A 16,511-nucleotide genomic window follows, 5' to 3' on the forward strand; every position below is an offset into this window, starting at 1 on the left:
GATACTTGTATTTCTAGGCATATACATCCATTGACATAGAGGGGCTTCACACTGTCGGGACGGCTGTGATGGACTATCATGGTGTCCGTGTCATTGCTCAGACCATCATTCCTGGTTTACTGGAGAAAAACCATGAGCAGATAGTTTACGGCTCTAATGACAACGGGAAAACAGTGTTTACTCACCCACGGTGACAGACACGCTCACATGAGTTCTTACATTTTAGCCACATCCATGCTGATAAAGTAAAACTCACAGCAGGTTTATGGTTTTGTGGCAGGTTTTTGGACCTTCTGGATAAGAGCGTTAACTCGCTGAGAATCCAGCGTCACGAGGTCCTTGACCACAACAACAGTCCGGTGGAGCTTTGCTCAGCCATCTCCACAGTTGGCATATTTGGAAACGATGGACGGGCCTACATCTTGGACCTTCTGCGGACTTTCCCCCCAGATCTGAACTTCCGGTTCTCGGAGGCAGCTGAGATAGAGGAGGAGGTGTCCAAAGAGTGTCAGAGCTTTGGTTACCCACAGCTTCATCCTCATGGCCTGGCCAGTCTGAGACCAGAGCTGTTAGAGGCCTATGTCCAGAGCAGGTGAGGAAGAAGAGAGCTTCCACACTACTGGCAGGGTTCCTACTCAGTCTGGAAAAGTATGGATATTAATTTCAGTATCTCCGAGGTCTAAATAAGTATCAAAAAATATTAGTATTTTCAGACTTTTCTCTTTCCACTGTTCTTCCTTCCTTCCTTCCTTCTTTCCTTCCTTCCTTCCTTGTGATCTTCTTTCCTTAATATGTACCTCCTTTATGTCCTTCCTTCCTTTCTTCTTTCCTCCCTTTGCTCCTTTGACCGTCCTGTCTTTCCTCCCCGTGTCATTCCTTGCTACCTTTTGTCTTTTTTTCACCTTATGTCATTACTTCTTTCCTTTAGTTCTTCCATGCTTGTGTCCTACCCCCCTTCTTTCTGGCCTCTCTGGCCTTCCTCGTTTCTTACCTCAGTACATTCCTTTTTTTTCCTTACCTCCTTGTATCCTTCCTTTATTCCTTTCTTTCCTCCCTTGTTTTCTTTCTTTCTTCCTTTCTCCCATTATTGTGTCCTACCTCTCATCTTTCTGTCGTTCCTTTCCTCCTTGTGTTCTATACCTCCATAACTTACTTGTATCCTTCCTTTTACTTGTTCTTTCTTTCCTTGTGTCCTTAGGGATGAAATTTTTGTTAAGATGGCATCTGAGGACCTTGACCAACTGTGCACAGCAGAGAAGACTGAGGAGCCTCAGAGAGCTGTGGATAGAGCTGCAGGTAAAATTACTTTATTAATAAGAAAAAACAATGAACTGGGGTAGACAATGGGACATTACAATTTCACTTCAATTCAGTTTGTTGATATAATGCCAATTTGCAACGCACTTTACTGCAGAAAAGTAAATTTAGTCCAATCATCCAGACAGATTAAATGTCAAGTACATACATTCCAGTTGATCTTAGTCATCAAACAATGCAGTCAAGTTCAGTTTATTATTCAAATTGGTTAAAGGTTTTCGTACTTAGGAAACCCAACATATAGCATTGAGTGAGTGACTTCCAGCATCACTCTTTCTGGAGGAGCATATGGTAACAGTGGACAGTTGCTTGCATTGTGTCATTGATTTTGCAGCAGTTCCTCATACTGTGCATGCATGTAGCGATAGTGGAGAGGAAAACTCCTCTTTAACAGGAAGAAACCTCCAGCAGAACCTGGATCAAGACAGGGAGCAATATTAGCCATGTAAAGAATACTATGTACTTAAGGCAAAGCCCAAAGAAAGGCTAAACCAAAAACATCGTTAGAAGGCCAGAAGGATTGAAAACTAAGGTTAAAATAGTATGGATCCATGCAAGGACAATATAAAAACATTTGCGGTAAGTTACCACTTTAGTTGCTTTTGTCCCCAGTTTTAAACTCCGTCATTGTGTGGTTTAGTAACACAAGATTAGCAGTGAATGTTTTTACAGTACGTCCCTTACCATCCTCCAGAATCTGATCTAGTTTCCGGTCCCGGTAGTTTTACACATTTTTTACTCAGTGCTCTGACTACAAAATTGAAAATTTTTTAAGATTTTCAATATGAGATTATGGTATGGTGATAAATAATTATAAAGCTTTTTACACATATTAAAGAGGGGTTGTCAACAAATTTGGAGTGCAGACAGTGCAACACACAGTTAATATGCAAATAGAGTAAACTTGTGACTTAGTCTAAACCAATGATTAAGATTCGACTATTTTAGCAATAAATGACTTCTTTTTGTATTGTTTAGAACATAACAGAAGAAATATCATCTCGAAAGCTTGTAAAAATGTTGGCTTCCTGGGTGAATGTTCCTCTGACGTCCGCTTCAATCCTGATGCTTGCTTTCCAGGTGTTGCACACACACACACACACACACAAACACATGCATTTCTACTTCTTAGTCCATTGTATTGACTTTGATTCATTTATTGTATTTTTCTTTACCCTAACAGTTATCCTAACCATAATCAGTGCATACTTAACCTAAACCTAATTCACATCTTGACCCTAATCTTTACCTCCAACCCTAAAACTGATTTTCCACAACATAAGGACCCAGTTTTTAACCCAAGTCCTAACAGAGCAATGATTACACCAGAAAAGTTCCTACAGGGGTAAAATAAACAAATGCACGGTCAATAGTGAGGTCTTGTGTTTTTGCTTTCTTCAGGTGTACGTTTCCCCTCTGGGTGTCTCCCGGAGCTACAAAGACAGAGATGGCTACTGTGGGATGCGGCTGCTTTTCTGCTCTCAAATCAGATTCCTGCAGTGGTGAGATGGATCTTGGAGTGATACGGTTCACATCTATTGTAACTCATGAAACCTAAAATGTTTGTGTGTACCAGAAAAAAGTGAAAGCTCTTTTAGATAAGGCGAAGCAGGGAAAATGGCAACCAAGAAATTATTAAGAATGTGTAGAGTAAAATGGAAAATAAAAAATAGCTAAAAACATCAAAATTCTGGTAAAAAATGACTAAATATACAGTACAGACCAAAAGTTTGGACACACCTTCTCATTCAAAGAGTTTTCTTTATTTTCATGACTATGAATATTGTAGCTTCACACTGAAGGCATCAAAACGATGAATTAACACATGTGGAATTATATACTGAACAAAAAAGTGTGAAACAACTGAAAATATGTCTTATATTCTAGGTTCTTCAAAGTAGCCACCTTTTGCTTTGATTACTGCTCCGCACACTCTTGGCATTCTGTTGATGAGCTTCAAGAGGTAGTCACCTGAAATAGTTTTCCAACAGTCTTGAAGGAGTTCTCAGAGATGCTTAGCACTTGTTGGCCCTTTTGCCTTCACTCTGCGGTCCAGCTCACCCCAAACCATCTTGATTGGGTTCAGGTCTGGTGACTGTGGAGGCCAGGTTATCTGGCGCAGCACCCCATCGCTCTCCTTCTTGGTCAAATAACCCTTACACAGCCTGGATGTGTGTTTGGGGTCATTGTCCTGTTGAAAAATAAATGATGGTCCAACTAAACGCAAACCAGATGGAATAGCATCCCGCTGCAAGATGCTGTGGTATCCATGCTGGTTCAGTATGCCTTCAATTATGAATAAATCCCCAACAGTGTCACCAGCAAAGCACCCCCACACCATCACACCTCCTCCTCCATGCTTCACGGTGGGAACCAGGCATATAGAGTCCATCCGTTCACCTCTTCTGCGTTGCACAAAGACACAGTGGTTGGAACCAAAGATCTCAAACTTGGACTCATCAGACCAAAGCACAGATTTCCACTGGTCTAATGTCCATTCCTTGTGTTCTTTAGCCCAAACAAGTCTCCTCTGCTTGTTGCCTGTCCTCAGCAGTGGTTTCCTAGCAGCTATTTTACCATGAAGGCCTGATTCACACAGTCTCCTCTTAACACTTGTTCTAGAGATGTTTCTGCTGCTAGAACTCTGTGTGGCAATGACCTGTTCTTTAATCTGAGCTGCTGTTAACCTGCGATTTCTGAGGCTGGTGACTCGGATGAACTTATCGTCCGCAGCAGAGGTGACTCTTGGTCTTCCTTTCCTGGGGCGGTCCTCATGTGAGTCAGTTTCTTTGTAGCGCTTGATGGTTTTTGCGACTGCACTTGAGGACACTTTCAAAGTTATCCCAGTTGTTCGGACTGACTGACCTTCATTTCTTAAAGTAATGATGGCCACTAGTTTTTCTTTACTTAGCTGCTTTTTTCTTGCCATAATACAAATTCTAACAGTCTATTCAGTAGGACTATCAGCTGTGTACTGTATCCACCTCCTGCACAACACAACTGATGGTCCCAACCCCATTTATAAGGCTTGAAATCCCACTTATTAAACTTGACAGGGCACACCTGTGAAGTGAAAACCATTTCAGGTGACTACCTCTTGAAGCTCATCAACAGAATGCCAAGAGTGTGCGGAGCAGTAATCAAAGCAAAAGGTGGCTACTTTGAAGAACCTAGAATATAAGACATATTTTCAGTTGTTTCACACTTTTTTGTTCAGTATATAATTCCACATGAGAAGGTGTGTCCAAACTTTATACAAAAACAAAACATCATACAAAACACAATAAAACCATGCTAAAGGTAAAAAAGCATGCACCTTCACCCTTTGACATGTGTATTGTTTGTATGTTAGCTGAGGGACTGTCTCGACGACCCAGCAGTCCCGATGGATGGAGCGACTCTGACCTCTGCAATCCATCGGCGGGGTGTGAATGTGCGATATCTGGGTGCCATACTGAGGGAACTGGACAAGGTGGAGGAGAGGGAGAGACTCAGCCATGTACAGGTGACAAATGGAACAATAAGGTTCAATGTAAAGGTGATACACGCAAACATCTCAAAGTAAAACTTTAAATTAGTTTTTATTTTCATTCCTTTTTTGTCGTTGGAGGTGTTGGATCCACTGCCCACCTTTCAACATAGTAGTGAGAAAAGCAGGTTTTCTTTGATCTGTGTTGGCATAAAGAGGAGCCTCAAACTTCCTCTTCAGTTTAGTGCAGACACGATAGCCAAAAGCACTGTGTTTGCCACGTTAAAAATTTTTTAAATATGACAACGTGCTGGGATACTTTACTGTAATCTATCATTTTAGGCTTTTACTACATACAGTATTGATTTTAACTTAAAAAATGAAATGACAATAGAAGTAACAAAAGACTGATTAGGTCGATTGTCATTAATTAGTACCTTTAATTAGGAATTATTTCTTCAAGCAGAACATTTAAATATTTGTTTTTTAACATTACAGATATTTTGTGTTTGAAATAAATGTGTAAATCAGTCCAAATAACCATTCCCATCTTCTCACAGAGAATTTCCATCAGTGAAATAATCATCAGAAGTGCGAAACACATCTTCAGGACCTATATGAAGGTGCTCAGAGAAATTAGAGTGGAACAGACGTAGAACGTTTTAGTTTAGGGTTCATTAACACATGTTATTCTGTCAGGATGTGGAACCTGCAGCTTTTTCTGCAGCTGTCAGTCACTTCCTAAACTGCCTCCTGAGCTCATCCTGCTTTGTTCCTGAGTCATGCACCGATGAGCTCCCATCCCGTCGCAGGAGCCGTCAGCGCAGAAGCCAGAGCAATCGAGGAAACTTGTTGACCAACAGTGTGTGGGCAAGACTAACTTCTGATGAGTTGTGGAGCAGGATCAGGACAGATGCACAAGATTATTACCACTACACATTTAAAAGGTACATGTGTGTCTGTGCAATGTGTGGCAGAGTGTCAGTTTAGCTGGCCTTTACAGTCTTTTATTCTCTGCACTCAGTGAAAGTATAGATGAAGTAATAAAAAAGCACAACCTTCAGAAGATTTCCCTTTTGAGAGAGATGGCCATCAAGACAGGTATTCAGGTAGGAATCAAATTTTACAATTATATCAATTGTTTTTATTTTAGAGTGTTTAGAGTGCATCTGTATCTGATGCCTCCTGGACCCCTCCCGTGGGAGGTGTTCCAGGCACATCCCACTGGGGGGAGGCCCAGGGGATGGCCCAGGACACGCTGGAGGGACTGTGTCTCTCAGCAGGCCTGGGAATGCCTTGGGCTCTCCCCAGAGGAGCTGGAGGAGGTGTCTGTGGAGAGGGACGTCTGGGTGTCTCTGCTGAGTCTGCTGCCCCCGCGACCCGGTTCCTGATGAAGCAGAAGATGACCAGTACAAGTATATTATGATTATATAAATAATCATGTCACACATTCTTAAAATTATCTCCAAACACCTGCAGCTTTGATAACATTGGTAGTGGTATGCTTTGAAAAGGCTTACAGCTTATAATGTTAAAGTATTTATTTCCATCTAGAGATTAAAAAATTGCAAAAATGAAGTACGTTCCCCTTAAAATATGGGGCTTTATTTATATGATATACAGTACATCTACAGATTTGTGGGGTATTCTTTACAAACTTTTCCAGTTTAACTTCATCTTTTGTTTAAGAAATAATGACATGGTGCAATCAATAGTTTGAGTGGTTTAAGTAGTGGTTTAAAAGGCTGCATGTGGCCATTATAATCTAGCTCTGAGTGCATAATTACACATAGGGTTAAAGGACTCTCTGTAAGTTTTATTATTATTAGGTCTAAGTTAGTAATTCAACCTTCTAGTTGTTGTTTGATAGAAAAACGTTTGTCTTTTTTCTGAGGCAGTTCTGGCTCACCCCCTTGTTGATATAATGTGCATACTTACTCAAAGACTGAAACAGACAGTGGTCACATGGTGACAATGACATATAAAGGCGTGGCATTAGTATATGTATGTTAAAACTTGGCTTGAGCATGTAACAATTAAATAAAAATGGACCAAGAAAACACCCCTGAGGAACTCCACAATTAATCTTTGCTTGCTAAGATTTATACTTGCCAAATAAGGGAGTATATTACAAATATGAATGCATACAATGAAATCATTTTTTTTTTTCAAGGTTAGAATGATTTACTACATCTGCTTGTTGGAAAAAAGTTAGGAGTCTCTCTAAACCAGAGTTTGAAATAAGGATATCAATGATATAATATGGAGCATTCCCAGGTGTTCAAACAACTAAATAGTAATGCATGTGAATTCATTCTGTAATTTATCACAGTCTCTTTATGAATACATTTCCTTGATACATAAAAGGAAGGTGAACATGTTTATGATTTTATGTGCCTAAAAAGAAAAATTGTCTCAAGCTCTGACATGCAGAGGCCAATTTTTTAAAGTGAACGCTAACAAAGCAGCAGACCTCCTTCATTCCTTTAGGTGCAGCTGAGAGAGTACGTGTTTGAGTGTCGACACAAGCCAGCGTTCTGTGAGGAGGATGTTGTGAACATGTTTCCTGTGGTCAAACGTCTCAAACCTACGTCGTCTGATGCTGCTGGGCTCATACAGCAGGCGGAGCTGGCAGTACAGCAAGGTAAGAGACATGGACACAAATTCAAACTTGGCTGTAATAGTTTAAGTTAAACGCTGCTCCTCATTTGCTGAGGCGAAATTGTTGACTGTTGAGTAGAGCAGCTGCGACGTGGCACTTAACATGACGTTCGCTCATTTAGAGGCTTTCATGACATGCAAGGATCCCTGTGCAGTGTTGCTTTATTTCTCTGCAAGTATCACTTAATTAAGACCTGGTAAAAATATTATAATATGCCATTTTGTAGTAGTGGTCTAGATTTTAATGGAAAAGGGTTCAGTGCTGCAGAAAGGTACTTGCCAACTTACAGATTTATCCTGTTTTTCCTTTTATGTAACATTATACATATTTCAGATCATCAAACAAATGTTATTATTAGACAAAGAATCTGAGTAAATGAAAAATGCAGTTTTGAAATTATGATTTCATTTATAAAAGTAAAGAATCCATCAAAACCAACCTGGCCCAAAGTGAAAATCTAATTGCCTCACATTTTTGAATTTCAAATTAACTGTGATCAACCACTTTTTCTGGACAGCTGAGTTCTCATTAGCCACATCCAGGTTTGATTACTCATTAAATTTCATTTAATAGAATCTGTCTGACAGGATGAAGTAGGCCAAAAGACCTCAAATGCAACGCGTCATGCCCACATCTAAAGAAAAACACATGGAAAACAATGTCATTGATATCTATCAGTCTGAAAAAAAATTATTTTTAAGGCTTTGTTGTGTACTCCAGTGAGAGCCATTGGACACAAATTGAGAAATCATTAAACAGTGATGAGCCTTCTTAGGAGTGGCTGGCTTTCAAATATTTCTGATAAGATCATATTGAGTCATCTAAGAGGTCACAAAAGAACCCAAAAACATCTAAAGCACTGCAGGCCCTACTTAAGGTCAGAGTTCATGATTCAACATTAAGAAACAGACTGGGCAGAAATAGCCTACATGAGAAAGTTCGGAGGCCAAAACCACCACTGACCAAAAAAACACAAAGACCTGTCTCACATTTGTCAAAAAACGTGTTGATAATCCCCAAGACTTATAAACTGTTTTGTGGAATGACGAGACAAAAGTGGGACATTTTGAAAAATGTGTCTCACCTTACATCTGGCATTAAGCTTATACAACATTTCAGAAAATGAACCTGTTTTAGGACCTAAACAATTAGTCATAACTGACTGAAGGATGAATGTGGCTCTCTCTGAGGAAATCTTGAACTCGGATGTCCAACAATCAGTTTTTGACTCTAAACTCGTGTGCACTTTGGTTATGCAATGATGATCTGAAGGAAATCAGCAAATCCACCTCTGAGTGGCCCAAAAAACAAAATGGTCTTGTCAAAGTCTGGACTTTATTCCGATTGAGACAATGGGGCATGACGTTAAACAGGCTATTCATGTTCAAAAACCTTCCAATATGAATGAAACAATTGTGATAGAAGGATTGAGTTGAAACCACTCAATAGTGATGTTTAAGACTGACTGCCAGTTATTACAAACCAGGTATTAGGTTTTGGGTGCAATTTCCCTTTCGCACAGGGCCAAGTTGGTTTGTATAAATTATTATACATTAATTAACTAAATAATCATTTAAAGCAGCATTTTGTATTTATTCAGGGCAAGTACTTTCTCACTGTAAATGCCAGCCTCTCTGTTGCAGTTTGATTTTCAGCTTACATTTAGGAAGTATTTAATGGATCTTCAAAACATAACTTCCTCTGATGTGTGAGGAAGTTCGAGTAAACAATTGTCAGATGCACATCTTCCTTACAACAAACGTTTTGTTCTATGTGTCACAAACATGTCCACTAGACATGTTTCAATCTCTGTGATGCAGTATATACACTGTCATTTCTGTGATAAATGCTGCTGCAGTGGTAGGACTCAGGAAACTTTGCAAGCAGCTTTGTAGGTCACAATTTTACATAGAAAGTAACCCAAAAATGCTCGAATTTACTGGAAACACCCAAGCTCAGATTGGAGTTTGGAAGTGTTTCTGAAAAATGTTCGCAGGTAATCTGATGTGGGTCTCAAAGGCATATTGTTTTATAACCTGTCTTCCTGACCTCTCTGGTGTGTTCCTTGGTCTTCATGATGCTGTTGGTTCTGTGAACCTCTGAGGCAGAACAGCTGGATTTATACTGTGATCAAATTACACACAGGTGGACTCTATTTACTGACTTCTAGTGGCATTTGGTTGCACTGGATTGTATTTAGGGATATCAGAGTGAAGGGGGCTGAAAGCAACATACATGCTACAAGTTATGTATTATTGTCCATTAACTTCATGATAATGTGCAACTTTGTGTTGGTTACTCACATAAGATATGAATAAAATGCACTGAGGTTTGCAGTTGTGAACAATGTTAATTCACTGTCTTTTCTTGTGTTTGCTTCTCAGGGCGTCTCGGAGCAGGTCTGGCCTTGATCAGCCAGGCCCTAACTCTTTTCAGCAGTGTTTGTGGGGACCTGCATGAGGACGTTTGCATGTGTCTGCGTCTCCTTGGGCGGCTCAGCTACATCTTAGGGGAAAACGATGACGTAAATATCAATTTCAGTTTTTTTCTTCCACTATGTGTTGCTTTGTTTCATCCAACTTAACACCTCAGTCCCACAATAGGTTTTAAAGTGTCCTTTTGGATCTCTTTCTCTGAAGTAATTTTGTCATTTTGTCTCTGGCATGTGTCATGTCAGGCTCTCGGGCTTCAGGAAAAAGCTGCTTTGAGTTCTGAGAGAATACAAGGGATAGACCATCCACAAACCATACAGGACTATGTGTGTTCCTTATTTTTTAACTAGTCCAACAAGTCTACTGTTTATTCTTATATTATCTAATAATTATAGCTTTTTAGATCTAATTTGACAATAATTTACTTGTGTTGTCACAAGAAATCAATGTCCTTCCTGTGATTTAGACTCACCTGGCCCTGTACTGCTTTGCCGGAGGCCGTATCTTAACGTCCCTTCAGCTGCTGTATCGCGCTCGATACCTCACCCTACTTGTTATCGGGGACGATCATCCACGAATTGCTCTTCTGGATGTAAGGAAAATGTTCCTTCTTTTTTCTCTGCTCTATTGTACTCAAAAATCCTTTCAAGTTGAATGGAGAACATATTTTTGGTGTTCGTTTTAATGGGGATTTTCAAGATTGTTTTATTTTTACCATCCTTTAATCACCAAACTCCTTGCCTGTGCTACCATCACAAACAGGTCCAGTTAAAACTTCTGGGGTTTTAACTGGACCTGTGCACTTTTGTCAGCAACAACCACTGCAAAACTGAGTATTAATATGTGAAAAAGCACATGAAGCCCACTGTTGGGTATGGTGGTGGGTCTGTGGTTCTGTGGGCTTGCTTTACTTCCTAAGGCCCTGTGAACCTTGTTAGAGGACATGTCATTATGACTTTGTATTAATTTATTAATAAATATATTTAAATATAAAAATTATCCATAAATTGTTTACACATCTTTATCAGAAGTGCCAATAAATGTGGAGGGTTTTTCTTTAACTATTTCTACTTTTACAGACGTGTTTTGTAGACTTATGATAACATAAAGACATTCATGTTAAATATTGTGTAGCCAGAATTACAATTTTAAACAATGAATTTTTAAATTAAGTAGTAATGTATTTTTTATTGGTCTTTTGTTTCCCTTCACATTTTTTGTCTTGCTGAATGGTTTGGCTGGGTCATGTGCTACTGGTGTGTCATAATTTAATTTATTTCATTTTTCCTGAGAAAATAGTTCAGTTAGGCACATTTACTGACTTTAATCATGTTTGATCATGCTTATTCATGCTTATCAATGTTTAAGTGTCCCATTAAAAACAAAAAATAAATGGTTGTAGCTGTTTTGCTCCAAACAGTGTTTTCTGCAGCTTACTCATTTTTGGACATTTGGACATTTTGGAATTGACAAATTATTTTGTTGTTGTGCTTTCTATTTGACAGGGTATGCTGGGTTTAGTCCTCTATGACCTGATGGAGTATGAGCTTTCACTGAAGTTCCTGCGGGAGGCCTTGTCTTTAACCTCTAAATACTATGGTGCAAAATCCCTGAAGCATGCACACAGGTGTGTATGTCATACTGGTTGTTTTTCTTTGGGTTCTTCCTGACTAATTTATATTTCTTTGCATTTTTTGCAGTCATCATGTGCTTGCCACCGTGTATGAAAGCAAAGGGGAGTTTCAGTTAGCTCTGCAACATGAAAAAGAGGCTAATTTAATACATAAAAAACAGGTGAGCTTTTACAAGGTTCTTTTTTTTATTATGCTCCTGATTTTTAGAGACAGCACTTATTTGTTACACTATTATAGGTTGGTGAGAACAGTGACAGTACAAAGAAAAGCTCAGAATACCTGACGAGGCTCATTGAGGAGGCTGTGATCCTCCAGAAAGCCATCAGTCATATCACCTCTGGCAAACCGAGTGCCCGTGTCTCACCTCCGAGGGTTTGTACACATATGTAAAAATGCAAACAAAAAAAAGGCAGCAAGGCTCAGTTTGGTGCTAAACCTGTCCTATTTGTTCAGCAGTTTCCAATACCAAGTCATCACGTGATCCTGCAGCAGCTCAACCTGACATGTGGTATTACTTTCATCCCTCTCAGGTAAAAAAATAATTAAGATGAATTTAGATGACTAAAGATGTAAAGGCTGTAGTGCTCATCTTGTGTTTTGGTTAGCCTGATCAAAACTGGTTGTAGATAATTAATTCATCTTTCATTCTGTCCATCAATTCTTTCTGAATTGTGTCCTTTCTTCTAGTGGAAAGGAGTTTAAAGACCTGAGGGCAGAACTCAGAGAAAGAGGGAAAGTTCAAATGGAAGACCTGGAAAATCGTGTATTATGCCAAAAAGGCTTGAGAATCCGCAGCATTAAACAACAACTCTGATCTATGGACCAAAAGGGAAGCTACTACAAGACCCCCTTGCATGTTCTGGAAAAAAATGGTCCTGCTCAAATCGGAGGCAGGCAGTTGGTGTAAGAAACTGGGTGACCAGGGTGCAATTGTGTCCTATAGAAAATACAGTGCCCTCTAAACTTTGAAACGCTTCTGGTAAAGACGTGTGAAATGTGTTAAAGCAGCAGCATAATCTCACAATAAAAATGATAGAAAATTCCAACCTTTAATCTGTGGGTGTTACTTAGCGAAGAACGCATTAAGAAATAGTTTTACCCTTTAAATCACAAAGGCATAATCTATTTGCATCTCTTACAATTCATTCAAAATAAATGCAACTTGCAACTAAACATTTTTAAATATATGCCTACCTCTTTTAGTTTAGTGTAGCGTTTAGGAACTTTTAGTTAGTATTCAAGGGTTTCCTGTGTCCTGTAAGAAAAAAGCGACAGAGACGCATTTTTCTTATCCAGTCTTCAAAATGGGAAAAAGTAGAGAACAAACCATTCAAGCAAGGCAGATTTGTGTTTATCTTAATAAGTCAGCAAAGTATTTTATGACAGACCAATAAATAAAAATGGACAATGACCCAAATTTATCTTACCGCAACGCACGGTGAGGAGGAGAGAAGAAGAGATTAAAAAACATCTCCAAAGCTAACTTTTAGGTACTGTGTCATCTTCAAATTATTAAGTCTCGATAACAGCCATTTGTTTCAAAGGCTTTTGTGCACATTTTTGCTAGAATTGCAGCTAAAGGTGGAAGGAAATGTAAGTTTGTTTTATTAAAGATTGTCCTATTAGTGCTATAATGAGGACTTTGCACAAATGTTATAAGAACATATTGTTACATTTTATATGAAGTAATGATAATGCTGTGGGATGAACGGACAAGCACAACATATTTCACTGGATCTGGTAAAGCAGCAGAGTGCAGGATGTCCAAATGTCTAGAAACACAGTGGAGTTCAGAACCCCAGTGCAGCTCATCCTGTTTTTTAGGAAATAATACTTCAGGGTGAAGCAGAAACTGCTGCAGGTCATAAACTGATGGCTGGATGTTCTGAAAATTTCCTGCTAATATCTCCTGGATGAGTTGTTAATGCACTTTATGAGACATTTTGGTAGGTTGGTCACTCCTGGGAATTAATGCTTTTGAATTTCTTTATGTCATGATTTGTTGTCTTTTGAGATCGTTTAGCCTACTTCCTGCTGTCAGACAGGTACTATTTACTGCAAAACTGCATTTTTTATTTACTCAACCTGACATTTGTACTCTTGCCTTTGTTGCATAAACTTAAAAAAAAACAACTAAATTACACTTAAACAATTTAGCAGTTTTCAAGTACTACAGCCTTACTTTAATTGGAGTGATGGGTGGTGCTCCTTTATATACTATGTGTGATCAGGTTTTTTGCAACGAGGAATATTTATGAACCACCAAATATTTGCTCTTTGTAATCAAGAGAAAGCGTGGGAGCCTTGTTTCAGACGACTGGCCAATATGTGCAGCAACAGGTGAGGGAGGAGAGTTGGGCATTACTCTCTGCTCAGTACAGCTGGAGAGAACTATGATCATGTCACACTTTTTCTGACATCTTATTTAAAAGACTTTAAACAAAAGGAAATTTATGGCATAAACCTTGGGTGGTTTTTCAACCTTAACATTTTTAAACCTTGATATACTTTGATACTGGTGATTGACCCATGCTTATAGGATCTGAACAGAACACTGGTCTGAATAATCTGATAAACCAAGTTTAATCACAACCTCTCTACCTGAACCATAAACTATATAAGAGCGCTCAAAACCCAAAGTCCATGACAGGTCTTGAGCTTTCAGTTTCTGATCTTGCAATCCCTTGTGTGTCCACTAGGTTACACTTTTGTCCCACGGTCACTTCACTTTACATGACGTTTTTATTTGTTGTTGTATTTAAGCGCATGAATATCAACATGTTTAGATGTAATGTAGTGACTTATCAGCTTATAATCAAAGCTAGCGTCCCTGTCAGTAAGGAATATTGTCTTCATTTGGCTGGAGCAAGTCATATTATTGGTGACAAACCTAACTTTAATACATTTAATCTTGAGCATTTTTGTTTTTCTCCCTCAGGGTTTTATTCGGGTTTGCAGTTTGAAAGATGTTATTACATAAGCAGTAACAGAACCAACCTGCAAATGTTCTGTGTGATACAAAATGTTGGATTTTATTTCTTTTGTCTAGATGTTTTAGTTGTTTTAAATCAAATGCCTTAATGATTTGTTCTTTTAAAGCCCTTTCACACATTTTTTACATTCTTTATTTAATATGAATATACATATTTACTGAAAATAGAAAAAAATAAAGTAACATTTACAAAACCAACAGCCTGAGTGTGCATACTCACTTTAACAACATATGTCTGAGCAAATTAGTTGAAGTTACCCAAGTTTGTAAAGTATAATTAAGCAACTCTTTTATTATAACTGTTATCTACCTGTATGACCCTTCTCTTTTCCAATGGTTATAATCAGTCTGACAGAGAGAGGTATCCCAATCCTTGTGGTTTTTAGTATAACAATGACCATCAGTGAGACCCTATGTGAGGTGCCTTGAGACGACATTGTTGTAAATAAGCGCCGTTTAACTAAATAATCTGAACTGAAACTATCTGTGTAGTTATGCTGCTATAGGCTTAGGCTGCTGGAGGACATAACAACCACTTTCACCTTCTTTGCTACATTCTCACACTACTCTTCAATTTTGCATTATTTGCTGTTATTTCAGCTTTTAACTTTGTTCTCTCTTTTCTCTTCCTAGAAGCTACACCTGGCCTGGCTCTGTGTCTACCTGTGACACCTTTCTGGAGAGGGGAATCGTCCGAGCTTCTGCTGGCAACAACTTAATGCTCACCCTCTACCGATGATCCACATGGCCCTGTCTTTTAGTGTTTAACCCTTTCTCTCTCCTAGACATGCCAATTAACTGAGCTTTTACTGTAACTAACTCTATGTGCTCTCTTTCAGACTCTAACCTTGAAAACTGGTTCAGAGTTTATCTGTTCTTTCTTTCTAGGTGAAACGACTAAAGGAGCTACATCCACTAACATTTACTTTTCCTTCCCATAGAAAGTACTCCTGGATCAGTGCTTCTTTGTTCTCTTTGTGTCTCTGCTCTGTTCTCTCAAACCCCCAGTCGGTCGTGGCAGATGGCCGCTCATACTGAGCCTGGTTCTGCTGGAGGTTTCTTCCTGTTAAAAGGGAGTTTTTCCCCTCCACTGTCGCTACATGCATGCTCAGTATGAGGGATTGCTGCAAAGTCAACACCAGTGACTGTCCACTGTCTCTACATGCTCATCTGGGAGGAGGGAATGCTGCAAGTCACTGACTGGATGCAATCTGCTGGGTTTCCTTAGACAGAAAAACTTTTTATCCAATTTGAATAAATAACTGAATCTGACTGCACTGTTCAATGGTTAGGATTAATTGGAATGTATGTACCTGACTGTTGTGAAGTGCCTTGAGACAACATGTGTTGTGAATTGGCGCTATATAAATAAAACTGAATTGAATTGAATTATCTAGTAACTCATCCTATTATTATTTTTGGCTGTGGAATAGGTTTCAGACACTTGGTGCCCTCATTTGGGTAAAAAAAATAAATGAGTAGGACTGATACAGAGATATTAGACACTGTCCAAAGGTTGCTTATGGTTGATGACGTAGCTGGGTGAAGGCTGCAAGTTTAACTGCTACAATTACCAAGGGGCAACTCTGAACCCAGAGACTGGAACAGATGATGCTTTTATGCTGGTTTTATTCCCACTAAAATGCAAAAATAAGGTAAAAACAGAACAATGACACAGGCGCTTTAAAAACAAAGCTTGGACAAGCCCTTTAAAATCTAACAAAAGTATTACAATAAAAAGTGAAATACTGAACGAGCAAATTGCGAGAAAAAGCTAATTTTAAGTTGAATAAACATAGGACAGACTAACAGGTTCACAGTCAAGGTTTCCCAGTTTAACCCTTCAATTAATGCTCTGCTGTGTCCATTTGACACCAGAAAAAAAGCAATTTTAAAAACTGGAATACTGAGTATTAGTATGTTGACTTTTTTTATATATATAAATAAATGCCATTATTAACCTACGTCCTCACAATAAATAACAAATAGTCATGAATTTTGTGAA

General features: G+C 38.9%; 1 protein-coding gene across 3 annotated transcripts in view; it reads left to right on the forward strand.

Annotated features, from left to right (window-relative positions):
• The window catches only part of LOC124876572 (clustered mitochondria protein homolog), a 28,809-nt gene extending 14,105 nt beyond the window's left edge, over positions 1-14,704 (forward strand). For 2 of the 3 annotated variants that reach the window (XM_047379466.1, XM_047379469.1), the window contains exons 12-29: positions 18-190; positions 281-592; positions 1,199-1,296; positions 2,296-2,397; positions 2,719-2,819; positions 4,670-4,822; positions 5,347-5,409; positions 5,486-5,733; positions 5,811-5,895; positions 7,277-7,430; positions 9,833-9,972; positions 10,126-10,206; positions 10,347-10,472; positions 11,386-11,507; positions 11,581-11,674; positions 11,752-11,886; positions 11,968-12,044; positions 12,202-14,704. In XM_047379466.1, the coding sequence (XP_047235422.1) occupies positions 18-190; positions 281-592; positions 1,199-1,296; positions 2,296-2,397; positions 2,719-2,819; positions 4,670-4,822; positions 5,347-5,409; positions 5,486-5,733; positions 5,811-5,895; positions 7,277-7,430; positions 9,833-9,972; positions 10,126-10,206; positions 10,347-10,472; positions 11,386-11,507; positions 11,581-11,674; positions 11,752-11,886; positions 11,968-12,044; positions 12,202-12,328 (2,391 nt within the window). In that variant the 3' untranslated portion in view covers positions 12,329-14,704. The remainder of the gene's footprint in view (positions 1-17; positions 191-280; positions 593-1,198; positions 1,297-2,295; positions 2,398-2,718; positions 2,820-4,669; positions 4,823-5,346; positions 5,410-5,485; positions 5,734-5,810; positions 5,896-7,276; positions 7,431-9,832; positions 9,973-10,125; positions 10,207-10,346; positions 10,473-11,385; positions 11,508-11,580; positions 11,675-11,751; positions 11,887-11,967; positions 12,045-12,201) is intronic. The other variant, XM_047379467.1, reaches the window with a different exon arrangement.
• Positions 14,705-16,511: the final 1,807 nt, after the last annotated feature.

The sequence above is a fragment of the Girardinichthys multiradiatus genome, chromosome 11 (genome assembly GCF_021462225.1).
Source record: "Girardinichthys multiradiatus isolate DD_20200921_A chromosome 11, DD_fGirMul_XY1, whole genome shotgun sequence".
Classification (NCBI taxonomy): domain Eukaryota; kingdom Metazoa; phylum Chordata; class Actinopteri; order Cyprinodontiformes; family Goodeidae; genus Girardinichthys; species Girardinichthys multiradiatus.